At 53.1% G+C, this 17,364-nt stretch overlaps 1 protein-coding gene across 4 annotated transcripts; it reads left to right on the top strand.

Annotated features, from left to right (window-relative positions):
- The first annotated feature begins 1,117 nt into the window (after positions 1–1,117).
- ABHD6 (abhydrolase domain containing 6, acylglycerol lipase) lies at positions 1,118–16,065 on the top strand. Of its 4 annotated transcripts, none has more exons than XM_086846264.1 (10): positions 1,118–1,240; positions 4,597–4,666; positions 6,371–6,518; positions 9,706–9,862; positions 10,282–10,395; positions 10,598–10,730; positions 11,980–12,137; positions 12,927–12,981; positions 13,414–13,514; positions 14,223–16,065. In XM_086846264.1, exons 3-10 carry the CDS (start codon positions 6,400–6,402, stop codon positions 14,397–14,399), a joined length of 1,014 nt encoding a protein of 337 aa, XP_086702390.1. In that variant the 5' UTR covers positions 1,118–1,240; positions 4,597–4,666; positions 6,371–6,399; the 3' UTR covers positions 14,400–16,065. The 4 variants fall into 4 exon arrangements, with proteins under 4 accessions (XP_086702390.1, XP_023791142.1, XP_086702391.1 ...); XM_023935374.2 differs by lacking the exon at positions 1,118–1,240 and adding an exon at positions 4,108–4,454; XM_086846265.1 differs by lacking the exons at positions 1,118–1,240; positions 4,597–4,666 and adding exons at positions 4,741–5,056; positions 5,845–5,929.
- The last annotated feature ends 1,299 nt before the right edge of the window (positions 16,066–17,364 follow it).

The raw sequence follows: 17,364 nt of genomic DNA, 5'->3' as shown, positions 1-17,364 counted from the left end.
AAAAATCAGAGAAGATTTTAAAATGCACGTTGAAATGCTGCTCCTGAGAGCAGTGTCATCTGTTGGGAAGGTAATAGATCTGTAACCTAAGTGACAGTCTTACTTTTACACCCAAAACAGGATTTTTATAAGTGATTTCAACCAGTGCTCTGATTTCAACCTTTGTGTCCTTTCCATGGGAGCACCCCTGATCACAGCCCTTCCCCAGAGCTGAGAACAGCTGTCCCCTGCCCCAGGGCTCCCAGGCCTCATGCAAGGGGGCTGGGAGGTTTCTCTGTGGGGTGTAGCACTGCACTCTCCTTTGTAGTTTGTGGCAATTGTATCGCATCCCCTTAACATCCCTCTGTATCCACCCTTGTGTCCCCTTGTGGTAACCCTGTTGCTGCCGTATCACATTCCCTTCTTTATCCCTGTTGCATCCCCATGGCAACCCCACTGTAAGAGTTCTGTAGCCTCATTGCATCCTTCTTGGCTGCCTGCTGTGTGTCCCTTGCAATAACCCTTTTTACATCTCACGTGGCGAGGCTGTTCGCAATCGCAACAAGCGACTGCACCCTGCCTTGGCGGGGTGAATCATCTTCCCAGGGTCAGGGTAAACCTAACCTGGAGTAGCTGCCCACCTCCTGCAGCCCACTCGCACCCCTCCCTTACACCCCCACTCCAGTCACATCACATCCCTCTGTTGCCACTCTGTGTCCCCTCTCGTACCCCCACATTATCCCCCCAGCATCCGCACCTTTTGTACCGCTCGCTCTTCCGCTGCAGCCCAGCGGCATCTCCTGCTTTAACCCCACTGAATCCCCATCACAGCTCCACCGAATCCCCTCATTCCATCCCCCTTTCCACCCCTGTTGCAGTCCCCATGGAAGCCCCATTACTTCTCCCTGCATTCCTTTTGCAGCTTCGTTGCATCCCCGCCTTGCATCTCCACTGAGGTCCCTCTACATCCCCGCTCTGTAGCCATCTCGCAGCCCTTGTCTCCCCCGGTCACCTCGGCAAAGCAGCCCCTCCGCACCCCCCTTGCACGGCGTTGGAACTCCCGCTTTCTGCCCTGTCTCGTCCCCCTTGCAGGCCGGCTGTGTCCCGCCTATCCCCCGGTGCCATCCCGCCCCGCGGAGCCGCATCCCCGCCTCTCGCTGCGCCCCGCGGAGCCGCACCGGCGCGGGGGAGGGCGCACGGAGCCGCCGCGTTCCGCCGCCCGGCGGTGCCATCACGGCCCGGCACGGCTCGGATCGGCACGGTGAGAGGCGGGGGGACGGCATGCGGGGCTGACGGTGGCAATGACAGGAGCGGGGGGGGAAGTGAGCGGGGGGGGGGGGGGGCCGTTCCGGAGTCCGGGTGTTCCCCAGTCCCAGCTGTGGTGTTGCTGGGGGTCGGCAGAAGATCGCGAGCAAAGACGAAAGCCAAGAAAAACATTAAAATATATATTCAAGTATTTAATTAATTTGCTTTTAATTTCCCCCCCCTCCCCCAACAATTAATAATTCGGTGGCGAGGGGGTTGGAACAAGATGATCTTTAAGGTCCCTTCCAAAGCAATCCGTTTTATGACTCTAAAGGATTCTGTGGACTCAGCTGCTGCTGTTCGGAGGATGCTGTCATTTTGCCGGAGGAGGATGCTTTGGTGGGGGGGGGGCGCGGCGGGGGGGCTGTGTGCTGAGCGAAGGGAGCAGGATGTGGCCCCTGGATACCCCCACCTCATCCTTGCCGAACTCTTTCCTACCCCCTCCCCAGGAGACGGCTGAGTCCGAGCGCTCTCAGACATCAGATGTGCCGTGCATGCTCTGCTGCGTGCGTGTGCGGCAGGATGAGGATGGCGACGGGGTCCGGAAGGAGGATGGGCACATTATGAATTTCTAAACCAGCAGCTGACTGGCAGCACAGCCTGCTCGGGTCATGGTTTTCATCCACCCTGTCCCCAGACTGGCTGGCAGTGATGCTGATACCCTGCATATTCCCAGCCTGGGGTACAGCAGCAGGGTCAGGGACCAGCCCGGGCTCTGTGGCTCGTGTTGGTGTTGCACAGATACAAATGGCTCAGAGATGGACGTTTTGTGAAATGCTGCTGCAGAAACAATGATTGCATTTCTGCCATCTATAAATAAATGAAGGTGAAAGGGCACATTTCCTACTCTCAGCTCACCAGAGGCCAGATTAACATTGAGAGCTGGCTGACTGACAGACAGAGATCTTTCAAATATTAATAGATATTAAATTACAACTTTACTGTGATTAGCACCTAAAGGATCCCACAGCAAACTACCCCACTGGGGAATCACAACAGTGGTTATGTCATCATTATTAGTCAATTTTATTTTTCTGGCTACAGATGATGCAAGGGTGAGGGAGTTTCCAAGGGAAAGGGTTCACTTTCATGTTTTGGGTTTTTCTTTTTACATGGTTAGTGGTGTGAGTCAGGGCTTCTGGAGGGCCCACCTCAGTCTCCGAGGTCCCTCAAAGCCCCCTATTTCTACAGTGGTATCTTAAAACTGGTTGATCCTTTTTCCTTTTCAGATCTTTAAAAAAAAATTAACACATGCCTAAATGTGCTGCTTAGCTTTTGGCTATTCAGTGATCAGTGAGACATGGACTGTGCTGGGTGCAGGTGAGCTGAGCAAAACCCTGGGTGCAATAGCAGCTGTGCAACCCAGTCCCAGTGAGCACGGTCCAAGACAGCCTTTGTGCCTGAATGTTGGCAGTGACAGCACACATGTGATTCCTGTTTTGTGAAATCCCTGCCTGGCCTTCCTCAGCACTGCCCAGCGCATCAGCTGCCAGTTTCCTCTTCCAAGCCAAGGCCTTTCTGCCTTGGGATGGATTTTGTGCTGCTACTGCCTTTCTTGTGGGCCTTGGAAAAAAATTAAAGATACACCAGAGCTCCATTTTTGGGTCTTCCCCAGCCTCCCTGGAAAGACACACTGAGTTTGAAAGAGGAAAAATACCTTTGTGCCATGGCCTTGGGAGTGCCCCCAACACGCTGTCCTCTGTAGTGACCACACAGACCCCTTCCACCTGTTGGCCCCTCTCTTTGCAGATAGTGAGACCCTTACTTGAATCTGACGCAGGGGAGGAAGTAGCAAACAAATGGAGAAGTGAAGCCTCCCCTTAGCATCCCTCCTGGGACCATCCCATTACCTGGGGTGCCTGGTTTTGGGGATCCTCCCAGGTGGGATGCAGGCTGTGGTGGTTAGTGCTTGTTGCCAGTACAGGAACCAGTGCTCCTGGTTTGGCATGCCATGCCCTGCCATGCGTGCAGTGTGCTCACCGTGTTATCACCGCCATGGTCACACATCATTTATCAGAGCTGCCTAACTGATGTTTGCAAGTTAATTTATGAAGTGTGTGGAGATCATTCTGAGAAGCAGTGGCAACACTTGGGGCCACTTGCTGTGACTCTTGGTCACAGGGCACCTCAGAATGATGGATGAACTGTGGTATGAAGGCATATGGCTGTTACCAGAGGGCTTGTTGGTTTTTTTTAAAACCCACAGCAGCCTAAAAAGCTACTCTCTAGCCTGTAGCAAAGGTCTGTGCTGCGGCCTGGGGTGATGGTGCGTGGTCTCAGGGCAGCAGGGAGGGTTATCATCCCCCGATGGGCAAAGCACTGCAGGGCAATGCCACCGTGGGTGCTCCCACGAGGCTTTGGAGAGCCGGTGTCCCCGCATCACTGATGGGTACAGGGGTGGCTTTATCGGGCAGGGGCTGCTCGGGACTGTGGTGATGGTGGCCACCCCTGACTGCATAGCTGAGCCTGCTGACATTTTCCTCCATCGCAGTTAGCCGTGGAGATCAGTGACGATGCTCTGCCCACGCAGGAGGTTCGGAAGCGCCGTGGGGCTCCCCGAGCATCCTGCCCGCCCCCCCAGGCACCCGTGGCCAGCGGGGCCCTGAGCGGGGCTGGCCGAAATGGGATGGGGACAGCGGCCCCCGGCTGCCCCCGGACCTGGCAAGGGGAGCTCTCAGGGATTTTCTGGCTTGAAGCAGCCCCCAGAACTCGTGCCGCGTGGCCCCGGTGCTCCTATTGATCGTCCCCCGTGAGTTTCACAGCCGAGATCTGGCGGCGAGCGGGGGCCAGCGTTCTGCTGCCTCCCGAGCCATTTCCTGCGGCTGCGCTGGGCTCCAGCCTGGCTCACACAGGGAGCGCTCGGGGGGTGCGCTGGGGGCGCACGGACAGCGCTTGGAAAAGTACCTCTAAGACAAAGAGGAAGGGGATGAGAAGCAGCTTAGCTGGCTTTGTTCTAATAGCAGTAATCACCTGAAGGGCGAGCATGAGCCCGCGGCGCTGGGTCCGCGCAGCCCTGCCCGGGGCTGCTGGGCTCGGCGCTCCCCGCCGCGCCTCTCGCTTCCTCCCCGATGGCAGCTCGCACTTTGCTCCTGCTTGGAACAAGTGCACTCAGCGGGCTTTATTGTGCCAAAGGCCATATTTACATCATCTGGGGAGAGGCTGGTCAGAAGGTGACTATGAGACGTCTTGAAGGGAAGCTGGTGCTTTAAATACCCCAAACTCACCGGGCCGCCGAGCCCGAAGGGAGGAGTGAAAGCAGGACTGCGATTTTGACCTTGGTGGTTTTTTGGTTTTTTTTTTTTTCTCTGACAGTGTTTTCAGACCCTGCCGCTGCCCACAGCGAGCAGGACTTGTTCCGAGAGGAGGAGGGGAACTGTGCAAGGTAAGCCGGGCTTTTTAAAGGCTTTCTCCTCGTTTAGCTTTCTAAAAGCGGTGTGGAGGTGGGGGCGGAGGTGTTGACCCCGGGCCAGGGAGCGCAGGGGCTTCCACCGTCCCACGCTTTTTGCTTCCTGCAGCCTTCTCTCGTTACGGGTCACCAGTGGGAACAATGGCGATTTCCCGTGCTTAATTTCTGCCCTGTTCTAGTGACATAGCAAAAGGCAGCGAGTGCTCTGGGGCCGGCTCCCTCGCAGCCCTGCTCGCATGGATGAGGTTTATCGGTTGCATAAAGCGTTTATCTATGAACAAGCCATGCCGAGATGAAGGATCTTTCTAAAAAAATGTTAATTAAATGAATAACGACGTGTTGTTCAGGCTTGAAGACGGAAATGAGGTTTGGCTTTGTTAAGGAGGTGCCTGATGGAAATATTTACAGTATTCCTCAAATTTCACTTATTCCTATTTTCCCTGGGGGAAGAGGGCAAATCTGGCTGATGCTTCAGAGGTTCTGGTATCGGTTTCTCTGGTTGAGTGTAATGTGGGGGTCCAGTGTGTTCCCATGTGACGGTGTCTGGGGGCGGGAGGCTGTGACCGTGGTGATTGTGTTCCTGTTTCATGGCATCACATACCACACACACACACACACACACACACACACACACACACACACACCCCCACCACTGGGAGTCTTGCAGGAAGCTGGAAAAAAATCTGATTGTCCTGACACGGAGAAGTGTGGGGGTGGTGATGGGGGGTGAGTGGCTGATGGGAGAGCAGGCATTTGGGATATTTTGTTTTACAAATGTGGGACAAAAGTGCTAGTGCCGAGGAAAGGGGGAGCCGTGAGTTGGTTTGCAGGGGGAATTAGAGGAGATGTGTGTGTGACAGCATTTAATCTCTTAATGAGAAAAATATATCCCAGCTGCCTGTGGTAGGAAGAGTTCAGGGTCAGACATGACATTTTCCAAGAATTTGCCCTTGCTCCCACTGTCCTCCACCTGCTGCCCCTGAGACTTGTCTGAAAGATGCAGAGCAGAGATGGGGACCTGGTATCCACAGCAAGTGCAAAATGTGGGGCATGTGGGGATATGGGGGTGAGGATGTGGGGGTGGGGATAAATTTGTTTCTGATAAGGGCTGGACACCAAAGAGTGCCCTGCCAAGTTGTTTCCTTCTGTTCCAGAGTCCATTAATAGGCTCTGCTTCCTTGATTAGTTGGTGCCTGTGCAGAGCGGTAATGAGAGCTGGGCTCAACCCATCAGTTCTAGGTCAGTGGTTGTGTGCTGGGGATTTGGGATCAGGCAGGGGGAGAGAAGGGAGACAGAGCTGGACACCTGCCTCCAAAAAGAAGCATGGAGCCTGCCTGAAGCTGGCCCTGCCTGCACCCCTCGGGGGGCTGTGCTTCCTGTGTCTGCAAAGTGCCCCAAGGACCATGTTGTGCCCTGTCATCTCAGACATGTTCTGTGCCTGTTAGGAGGCTCATTGCCCATTTGAGACGTGCTCTCCTGAGAGGATAACATTGCAGTAATTAGATACATTAAGGAGCCAGAAGAAACGGGTGGGTTTTAAAACTGAGACTTTGCTGTTCTCCTGAGTGATATCTGCCTCTTGCAGAGCTGCTTTCCTCCTCATCTGACAGCAGAGTTCTCATTTAGCAAGGACTTGTCATGATTTCTGGTGGTTAACCTCAGAACTTTCCCTAAATGCAGGCAGGTGAGGCTGAGTAGTGAAGAGCAACATGGACCTGGATATGCTGAACATGTTTGTCATTGCCGGCGGCACCCTGGCTATCCCCATCCTGGCCTTCGTGGCCTCCTTCCTCCTCTGGCCCTCAGCGCTTATCCGCATCTACTACTGGTGAGTGCATGAGCCTGGGAATCCGTACCAGCAGGCCCCCACAGGTCACAGGGGTGTGAACAGAGCTGGGTGTTCTGCCCCTGACAGCAGTAACAGCGGGTGACTGAGGTCCTCCAGGGCCATGCCAGCTGTGTGCAGCTTTAAACATGTTTGGGAGAAGAAAATGGCATTTTCCTATTGCATTTTTGCTGCTGAGGCCTATGTCTGTCAGGCCTCTTACTGTGCCACGGGGCAGTTGGCCAGGCTGCCACTGCAGTGCCAGCTTGCAAGATCTCTCCAAACCTCTTTGGGTTGCTTTCCCCAAGGACAGGACAGACTGGGAAAAGCACTGCTGTTGCAGCCTGTCCACCAGCCTGGCAGCTGTGGCAGTCTGGTGATCTCCACCTCATCAATGTGGCCGTGGTGTGGGTGTCCCTGGGCTCACATGCTCCATCCCAGCTGACAGCCTGTTCAGCAGCCAGGGACTTTTCCCTCATTAGTGATTATGAGGCTTTTCTCATCCTCTCTTTTTCTTCTGGAATGGAGCATCAGAGAAGATGGAGGTATGCTTTTCCTTATCCCCTTGAGTATTGTCCTTTCTGATACCAGGAGGGAAGCACTACATCCTTCAGTCCTCCTTTGTCCCTGGAAATTAGTGATAAGCCCACTGGCAGCTTTTCTCTCTGGGTTTGTTGCAAGGAAAAGCTGGAATAACTCCCCTCAGAAGTCGGGGCAGGGTGTCATCCCCGAGTGTGGAGCAGGCAGCAGCAGACAGACAGCATGAGCAGAGCAGGCAGTGTGTCAGGCTGCCCTCACGTGCTGCTGGCAGGTGTTGGCTCCTACAGTTCAGCTTAGGGATGTTTCCAAATCCACCTCCTGTGAGAGGAAGCTGTTTGTCCACCACAGCACTGGGGTGCAGCAGTGGGATGAAGCCTGTTTCTAAAGGCACTTTAATTGGCATCCTTTTATTCACAGCATCTGAGAGAGGAGGGAGCATGGGATGAAAACCCAGTCTGCAAAGGAGAGCAGGCAGCGTCCCAGCCTTCTGCTGCCCCATGGATGTCTGGGTGGTACTGGGTTTGGCAGTCAAAGTGGTTTATTTCTTTGGATATATGAGTGGCTGGTGGAAACCAGGGAGGACCCTGATGGACTGAGATTCTGAGGAGGATCCCTGGAAAGCACTGCTGAGTGTGTGTGATCAGGGTGAAGCCTTCAGCAGCCACAGGCAGGGGTGGCAGGACAGGGCAAAGGAGGCGCAGGGTGTGATGCCAGGAGCTGGGAAGAGCCAGGCTGAGTGGAAGGTAGAGGATTTCCTGCTGCCTTTTTTCTTTTGGGGTTGCAGATAAGGAGCTGAGTGAAAATGCACTGTGGGCAGGTTGGTCTGTGTTTGGGTGAGGGAGGGAGCACGTGAGCAGGGGTCAGAAGGACTGTCTTCCTTTGAAGGGTGTGCTCCCCCCATCTCTCTCTCCTCCAGCATTTCTGGCAGTATGGGCTTCTTACAGGAGTAATTGTAATTCACTGTGTGTCATAGGCACCTCTTTTGTTAGGGACAGTGGATGAGAAGCGTGGGTTTGCCCTTACTCTTCCTTTTCTATTGGCTTATTTACAAGTTGGATTTTTTTGAGGGGAGAAATTATTGTGTTTCCCCATCAGCAGAGACAGGAGAGGTGCAGGCAGCATGCCATGCTCCCCTCCTCTTTCAGCCCCATGCAGCTCCAGCTTTGCAGCACTGTTCCTGGGAGGTGCTGGGGCAAGCTTCTCCCTTCTTCCATAATTCCCTGGCCCCTCCTTCTCCTCACTGCCAGTCTGTGTGTCCTCAGCTGGCGCAGTCAAGGGTCATGCTGGGCCCCCCTCAGCCACGGCCTCACTGCTTTCCCTGCCACTAATGCGCCTTCCTGCCTGGCAGGATATCCAGGGCTGCCCCGCTGACCCCAGCCCTGGGACCGCTCTGCCTGTGCTGCGGCAGGGGTTAATCAGTTTAGCTGCTGCCACTAAGTGAGTTAACACCTTGTGAGGGATCAATTCAGCTTTGCACAGATTATTTTGCCTTCTTCTGAATTGATCCATTAGGATCAGTTGCTAAAAATGTTATCATCTTGCCCATCGGCAGTTCACAGCAGTGCCTTTGAGGCAAGGACTCTTAAGACACTTATTAGGGAGAAATTCACCTCTCCTTGTAGGACCAGCACAGAGCTGAGATGCTGCTTAAGTCCTACTAACTCCCTCGAAAAAGGGATTATGCTAAAAGAGGATTTCACTATGCATAAGCTTTGAGTGGGCAGAGAGGTAGGACAGTCCAGAAGTGTTGGTGACCTTGCTCTTGTGTCTTAAATAAACTCTGATACGGCATATAAAAGTACTTACCAGTGTCTTGGCCACCCGGACAAGGTGCCCGGTAGTTGTCCTGACAAGGGTTATATCTGAGCACAGAGGAAACGCAGACAAAGGGACCGTGTTCTCCGCCTTGGGCTGCACGTACACATCATGTGTCCAAAGTGTCACCGATAATCTCTGCCCAGGTCCTTCTGGCTGGCAGTTTTGCTGCATCCTCTGAGCAGGCTGCAAGCGTATGCTGGCAGGAGCTGTCTGCCTCTGCTTTTAGAGGAACAGCCTTGGGGTTAGCCTGCTATCTTCTGGGGTGCTAAACCCAGTGTAAGGATGGTCCACTCCAGTCCTTTGTGTGTGTATAAATACATTTTCAAAGGCTGTCTAGTTTGTGCTTGTCTGTGGGGTGATGTACACCCATTGATGCAGGACTGTGTCCAAATAACTCTGTGGCAGATCCACCTTATCCACCTGGGAGAACTGTTTCCCTTGGCCTGCCCATCCTGTACAGTGCCTTGCCACGTGTGCTGCCCCTCTCTCTTGAGTCTCTGTCCTCATACCAGCCTTTGGGCATTTTCTCTTTTACCATTGTTATTTTGGCCTATTTCCATTGCTAAATGAGGGTATTTTTTCTAAGTTCTTAACAGACAGAATGTCTCCACAAGCCACCTGCAGTGCAGCCAGCTACCAATACTGCACCTGTCCAGGGACCAGATGCACAGGGGTAATTCCAGTAGTCCCATTATGGCACCAGTGAGAGCCCAACAGAACTGGCCTTAGTAAGCCAACAAATCTGTAGCTGCCTTCAGACTTGTCACCTGGCTTATTTCGTGGCTGGGCCCGGGTCTTGTCTTTCTCACTGGTGTTTTCTCCTTGTTTCCAGGTACTGGCGCCGAGCCTTGGGCATGCAGGTTAGATATGCAAACTACGATGACTATCAGTTTTGTTATTCCTATAGAGGAAGACCTGGATACCGACCATCCATCCTGATGTTACATGGGTTCTCAGCTCACAAAGACATGTGGCTCTCCATAGTCAAGGTGGGATTCCATTTCTATCATGTTGCTCCTTATTGAGAATTGATGGTCCTGGGCTTGGGGGCAGTGTGGGGGGACCAATGGTTGCATGCATGGGATGGGATGACTGCTGGAACACGCTAGGAACACGCTGCTTAGCTCCATGCCCGTGGCTTGTTGCATCCCTTCGCCCCTATAACATGCCGAGCTGCAGGGGAAGAGCAGTACACACCTGCTGCCTCCATGGGAAGCAAGTCTTGGCCATGCTCTCTCCTCACCATGTCATCCTTGGTACATGAGCTAACTTATTCTGGTGCACAAGCAACCAGGGCTGCCAGGAGGAGAGTGACACCACCCTGCTCCCACCCGGGCTCCCCGCTTGCCATCCCTGGGCTTTGCAGCAGTTTCCCTGCACTGTAACCACCCCTGGTTTGTTTCTTCAGTTCCTGCCAAAGAACCTGCACTTGGTATGTGTGGACATGCCTGGGCACGAGGGCACGACCCGCTCGGACTTGGATGATTACTCCATTAGTGGGCAAGCTAAGAGAATACACCAGGTAAAGCTCCAGCATCACATCACCTCTGCAGGGGACGTGAAGGATGCTAAGCCCCGTGAGTCTGCCTTGTGTGGCCTCACTCCCTCCCTTCCCAGGCAGCCAGAACCACCAGCCTCAAGCTTTTGAGTTGAATTTCTCTAATGACCTGACCTCGTGCTGTTGTTTCCTCTCTCCTAACAATGCTCCTTCTGCTCCCTGCCAGTTCGTGGAGTGCATCAAGCTGAACAGAAAGCCCTTTCATCTGGTTGGCACTTCCATGGGGGGAAATGTTGCTGGTGTCTATGCTGCTCAGTACCCAGAAGATATTTGCAGCCTGACCCTCATCTGTCCTGCAGGTGGGCAATGCAGGGGAGGCGAGACAGAGAGAGGGCAAGCAGAAGCCAGTGCAAAAGTCCAGGGTAGTGCTGAAGGCAGCATAGATGTATAGTGCAATGCATTTAGAAATAATTTGTATTTACAGTCCATAAATCTCTAGCAAGGCGCAAGAGGAAATCACAGCTTTGTGCTGACTACTCTTCTCCAGGGGTTTGACATTTGCCCCACTGTCTTTGGTTAGAGTCAGGACTAGGGCAAACGGGACAAGTTCTGCTGTGGAGGAAAATGCCTTTTCCCTTGGGATGGCAGGTATTTTACAAGGCATGTCTGCAGCCTCTCAGTTCAGGAGAGGGAATTAAGACTGCAACAGGAATGGCCTCCCCATTCAGGCCTCCTGAAAGCCCTGGTGTGCTGAAGGCCTGGGGCTTTGGGAGCTGGAGAGCTCTGACCTCCCACCTTTGGGTGCCTTGAGTGAGAAGAGCACTTCAGGGCTGGGTACAGGTCAGCAGGGTGTCCCCTCTATCTCCTCCATCCCCAGCATCCCCTGGACAAGGGGCTCGGGGAAGCCTGGGCATGACAGGCTGCAGGAGGCATAGCGGGCAGGGAGCTTCTCTGCCAGGGAGGCTTTGCTGCATCCCAGTTGTCATAGCAGCTCCTTTCCCCTCCCACACAAGGAAAGCAGCTTCCAAATAAGCACTAAGGAATGAAACAAAGCAAATGTTACCTAGCTACCAGGCTCTGGGGGCGTTGGGTTCCCACTTCCCTCTGGGAGAGGTGGTGACTGCCTCTCTGGCTGTTTCTGGATGTGAAACCTCTGTGTGGGGGCTGCAGAAAGGTTTAGGATTAAATTGCTGGGGAATTTTTCCTCAGCAGTACATGCAGATGGGGCTGCTGAAATTTTCTGTCCAGCCCTGTGCAGTGGCAGCCTGGGCACTAGTGTTTGCATCTGAAGACTGCATAAAAATAAGCACTGTAGCTTTTGCTGAAGTAGTCATGCACGTCTGCACCTTGTGCCATGCCAGCCTGCGGGGCTGGTGGTGCCAAGCCCTGGAGCAGGAGGGAGGCTGGGTATCTCTGGTTGCATATTGAAGTAGCTGTATGTACAGATGTTTTCTTCCCCTCTTTTTATAAATTTTTTTAAAGAGTGAGCAGGCAGGAAGCCAGAGGCGAGGAGGAGGGAGGGTCAGTACAAGGATGTTTTCTTGTTTGAGCTGTCTGGGGGGATCTCATCTGGATTTCAGCTTGTTCACTCCTTCTCATTCCACCCAGGCCTGCCCAGTACCACTGACAGCAAGTTCATTAAGCAGCTCCGGGAGCTGCAGGAGTCCAAACGCATTGACAGGATCCCTTTAATCCCCTCCACGCCCGAGGAGATGGCAGACATGCTGAAGCTTTGCTCCTACGTTCGCTTCAAGGTGCCACAGCAGGTGAGAAGCCGATGCTGGCTGTGGCAGCTGGGAAAGGGAAGCTTGGAGGTGGTGAGCAGGTTTGCTTCTCCCTGAGCCTACATGGTGGAAACTCCCAGTGCTGGGAGTAGAGCTGGAGCTGCCAGCCCTGCCATCGCCCAGGTGAGACACACCCAGCCCCATTCCCAGCATTTTTCCAGCACTTTCCCTTCAAGCCCTCCTTTCCAAGCTCCCTCTGGCAGTCCCTGCTGGAATTCCTCCTCCCATTAAGTTTTTGGCAGCAGACTCGGATGTAGAAGGGTTTTTTAGTAAATATGGCTGGCAGGAAGCATTAAATAACTAAGGCAGCTGTTGTCTGATGTGGAGGGGGATTGTTTTCTGCTTTTTAAGTAAAAGTGATGGAAATGTTAATTGTGTCGTTGTGAAGTGGGAGGAACTTGGTGAGGGGCTGGCTATTAAACTAGTTTTCCTTAGGAAGTCTGCAGTAAGTAGATTGGAGAGTAAGAAAAAAAATGTAAGGTAATGCCAAAACCTTTTGTGTTTTTGGCAAAAAAGAAAAGTGCAGTCATGGCTGAGGTGGCTGCTGGCCAGGGGCAAAAATCAAGTCTACATCATAAAAGACAGTGTTACTTGTTGCTGAAATATATGTTGCTTAAACATGGTTTCAACAGCTCCAGGTGCTCAGGAAGAAGCTCGTGCTGGGGCCAGACTTGCTGGGGAGACAAGGGCTGCTCTTGAGTGCTCTTGGGCATGCTCAGCCCTGTGTAGGGCATGGGTCCCCTCCAGCAGCTCTCTCTGCTCTCCCTGCAGATCCTCCAGGGCCTTGTTGATGTTCGCATCCCACACAATGAATTTTACCGGAAATGTAAGTGCGTGGTGGCAGCCTCCTCACTTGGCTTTCCAGCAGGCTCCCCGGGGCGTGGGGACAAGCTGTTGCCAGTCCCCCTGTCCCCAGCTCATGGGTGGGCCCCAGCAACCCCGTGCTGTCTTGCTGAGGGTGGGAGGGGGCAATGTCATTAACAGATTTGGGGACACACCTTGGTCACTGGTGTGCACTGCCACCCCCACTGGTGACAGTGTTGCTGCTTCACCCTGGCCCTTCCATCTGGGTTAACAAGTACCTAGGAGGAGATGGTTTGGCTGAGGGCCCCTCTGCAGCTGGGCTTGCTGGCAGCCCATCATCTCTGCATGTATTTCCCAGGGAGGGGATACTGGCAGGACAGGCCCACAGAGCCCCCTTTGAGAAGGGAAGGCAAAACATCTCCCTGCAGGACTGACTCTCCTCTTGCTCCACTAGTGTTTTTAGAAATCGTGGATGAAAAGTCCAGGCACTCTCTGCACGAGCACATGAGCAAGATCAAAGCACCGACACAGGTCATCTGGGGAAAGCAGGACCAGGTAGGCAGCCCCTGCACATCCGCCACAGACCTGTCTCCCTCTCTGCCCTGCCTGCCCACGGGGCACGGTGGGGCTGTGCTGCTGAGCTGTGCACTGCTCTGCAGGGAGCTGGCACCTGTGGTCCTGGCCCCAGTGCCCTTAGGCACACGGCCTCAGCAGGATGATGGGCAGAAAGCTGACAGCCAGCTTTCCAGAGGGAGGAGAGGGCAGTGCCAGGGCTGGGGAGTGCGAGGGGGCAGGCGGGGGGTAGGTGCCAGCACCAAAGCAGGCAAGGGCTGGGAAGAATAATAAAGTGTCAGCAAAGAGAGTTGTCCTGGCAACAAGGAAGAGATGTGCCATTTGTGGGCAGGCTTTGAGGCAAAATCTTAGGGTTTGTTTCAGAGGCAGGAGTGAGAGGGAAGATGTGGGAGGAAGCAAGCTGCAGGCATGCAGAGCACTCTATAACTGCAAAGATGCAAGTGTCTGCTTGCAGTGATACCACTGCATTGAGACAGCAGCCAAAAAGCATACAAGAGAGTTCCCTGCTGCATGCTGAGACTGGCACCATGCAGCCTCCCTGCCCTGTCCCCAGGCAGGATGCTGGCATCACAAGGACTGTGTCTGCATCCCTGCTCCACATCTCAGTTGGACCCCAACAGGGTTTCTGCATTGTCCAGGAAACCCCATCTCTGTCTGTGGCAGTGACTGTTTTTTTCCCCTGCCATCCAGGTCCTGGATGTTTCTGGTGCCACTGCTTTAGCAAATGCTATTCCAGACTGCCACGTGTACATCCTGGAGAACTGTGGGCACTCGGTGGTGGTGGAGCGGCCCCGCAAGACAGCCAACCTCATCCTGGAGTTCCTGGCGCTGCTGCACGGCATAGATAACAACAAGAAGCAGGCATGAGCGTGGCAGGGAGCCAAGTGCCCATGCCAGGTTAAATTGTAAAGTACTGCAGCTTTGACATGTTCTCAGGGATCTTGTACGAATCGGGGTCAATGTGCCAAAGTCCCTGAGGAAGGCAGAATCACTGATACCTAAACCTATAGCACCACTGGCACAGCAACCTGGGGTCATTGAGCAACCTCCATAGATGCAGGAACAGAAGCAGAGTATCTCCCTTTTCTACTTAGACGTAAGGTAGAAATGAGCTGAAATCACCCAGTGCTCATCACACAGCCACCCATCTTACCTGGGTTACCAGCACGTAGTTGTTCATGACATTTACGTAAACTATATATGAAATGTAGGAAGAGAGAGCATCCTGGACTGAGACTTACAATATTTTTACTACTTAGAGTCCATTGTGTTGCATGCTGCTGTGCTGTAAGAGAACCCCCAAGTGCTCCAGGCGTCTGCTTGAGTGCTCTTTGTGTAGCTCCTTATCTCATGATTTATGCAGAAAACAACAGAAAACTTCATGTGCGGAAGTCATGTGTGGAAGTCCAATGACTGTATGTGCAAAAATGTTTACACTCCGAGTGGGTTTTTCTAAATCTCTGAATAGCTCCTGTGTATTTGTAATGCCTTAACGTTGCCCAGGGTGTGGTGTCTGTGCACAGCCCACCTTGCCCAGGGTTGGTTCTACCTGAGGGTGAACACAGCCAGTGACGATGGGGTGCAGGCAGCAGCTTTACCGGGGCAGTGGGAACCGCGCAGGGCGATTCGGCCCCTGAGCCCGCGTCAGCAATAAGCCCATGGCCAGGGTGTGATTCAGCCACCTCGGGTGAACTCTTGTCTCAGCTCCTCTATCACATCGTGCTGCTGAACACCTGGATGTAAATAACGATTTTCTTAATGAATTCTGTGAATTCTGCAAAAGCCAATGCCACCGGATCAGGCGTGAGGGGTGGGAGGAGGCCATGTGTGTGACCTGCACAGGGAACAGTGAGGAGGGGTCAGCTGGCCCGCAAGGTGCTGGGCGGTGGTGGGGAAAGGTACCGTGTGCTTCTGCATCCTCTCCATGATTACAACTCCTGACAGAGAGAAACTGCAGGTAGAAACAGGCAATACAGGCAAGCTGCACTTTACAGCCTGCAAGGTGATGTTCAGGTGCATCCTGCACCTCTCCAGGCGTGGTCCCTCACTGCCTGTCCCAGGGACAGAGCGCTGGTCCCGGTCTCAGGCAGGACCAGCGTGTGCTGGAGGGCAAGGCGGTGCGTGGTGCCCTCGAAGGCAAAGCAGCAGGTGGCTGTCACCCCTCAGTCACCCCCAGCCCTCCTCAGGGGGTGACAGTGGGTGCTGCTAGTGTCCTCCCCCCTGACTGGGAGCACAGGCTTGTGGTGCTGACAGCTTCCTGAGGTACCCGGATCTGTACATACATCTGAAACTCCCCGTCAGCTTCTTGGATCTTTTTAAGAGAAGAAACATTGTTCTTTTAGAAAAATAGAAATTTGCTGTTATTTGCTTGGTTATTGTTTCTACTACAGGAATTGATTTAAAAAACAAAGTTGCTGATAGTTTTATGTGGTAAAAGCCAGAAAAACTTGTTCGGTATCTATATGGTTTCTCATGCCACAGATTGCTGTATGCAAAGGATTTATATGGCTATTAAAATCTAGTGATTTAAGGAGTCCATGGTGCAATGACTATTTTTCCCTTTGAAGAAGAAGGTGGCTGTGGTGTGGGATGATACAGGGGTATTGCTCTGCTGCTTCTCCCCACATTTCTGGGAGATGCACGTTTTGGCTCAAGGAATATTTCATAATGGAAAGAGAGATGTTGATGACCCTGAAGGCTCAAGTCTCATTTCTTCAATGACAACACACATTGCCCTTTTTTAAATTTTATTAGGAAAAAGTGGCATCAAACATTGAAGAAGGAAAATAAAACTTTAAGGGGCAAGGGAATTAGGTTTTGAACACCAAGATTCCTCTTAAAACCCTTGTAAGCATGTTAAATACCAATTCCATCTATTATTGTTTTACTGAATTCATACACTGTAATTCATACACATAATGCTAGGAATAGCATTACATCAATTTACAGGCAAAAGTATTTGCATTTCTCCTTTCCCCAGGAGGCTCTTGAGGCTCAGCAGCTGCATTGTTTGCCAGAGGAGCTGCAGGGAGGGCTGAGGAGAATCTTCCTGGCTTCTGATCGCCCTGCCCATGCCCTGCCACTGCTCCACTGCTGCAGGGACACATGCATCAAGGTGACCCTATTTATGATTACAGCACAGAGGTGGGAGGGGGCTTCTCCCCCACAGGTAGGGGCTGAGGTTGGGGTGTTGCAGCCTCTTGTAGCTCAGCAATAAAAACCCTCAGGTCTATGTTGGAGGGGGCCCAGACTGGCCCCACAGCAGCTGAGCCTATTGGAGGGGCAGGGATGTAAACTGCCTGCACCTGCCAGCACACCATTGCCTGCTGGGAGCCAGAAAAGCCCCACACCAGACAAGGCATACTCCCTCAGTTTTGGCTGCTGTCTCCTTGTCACTGAGCCCCCAGTGAGCCCTAGTCACCATCCAGGTACAGGTGTGGGGCTTGGGAAGGGGCAGAGGCTCCTGCTCCTCCTGGTGGGTTTTTGTGTCTTGAGGGCACAACTGCTGGAACCGTAAGGAAACTACTGGATTCCAGTTATGGCAAGCTCAGGTACTGGGCACCTGCACATAGCCTGAGCATCCTGGTTTGTCAGGAGGGAGGAGGTGTGCCTTTGGTTTGTTGCCCCAGGTATAAGTATTCCTTTCCTTGTAACCATGTTTGGCTAAACCAGGTCTGTGCTGGGGCTGGGCTGGGTCAGGAGGCTCATGGAGGTAAAGCTTCACACAAAAGCTAAGTGAGGAGGAGGCCCTTTGTTGCTGTGGGTCTTGATTAGGCTGTTGTACTGTATCCTGAAAAGAGGCTCCAAATCACAACAGGGCTGGCTTGAAATA

This window comes from Cyanistes caeruleus, chromosome 11 (genome assembly GCF_971803275.1).
Source record: "Cyanistes caeruleus chromosome 11, bCyaCae1.hap1.1, whole genome shotgun sequence".
NCBI classification, from domain to species: domain Eukaryota; kingdom Metazoa; phylum Chordata; class Aves; order Passeriformes; family Paridae; genus Cyanistes; species Cyanistes caeruleus.
The sequence above is the reverse complement of the archived record's forward strand: the minus strand, read 5'-3'. Positions and strand labels throughout refer to the sequence as shown.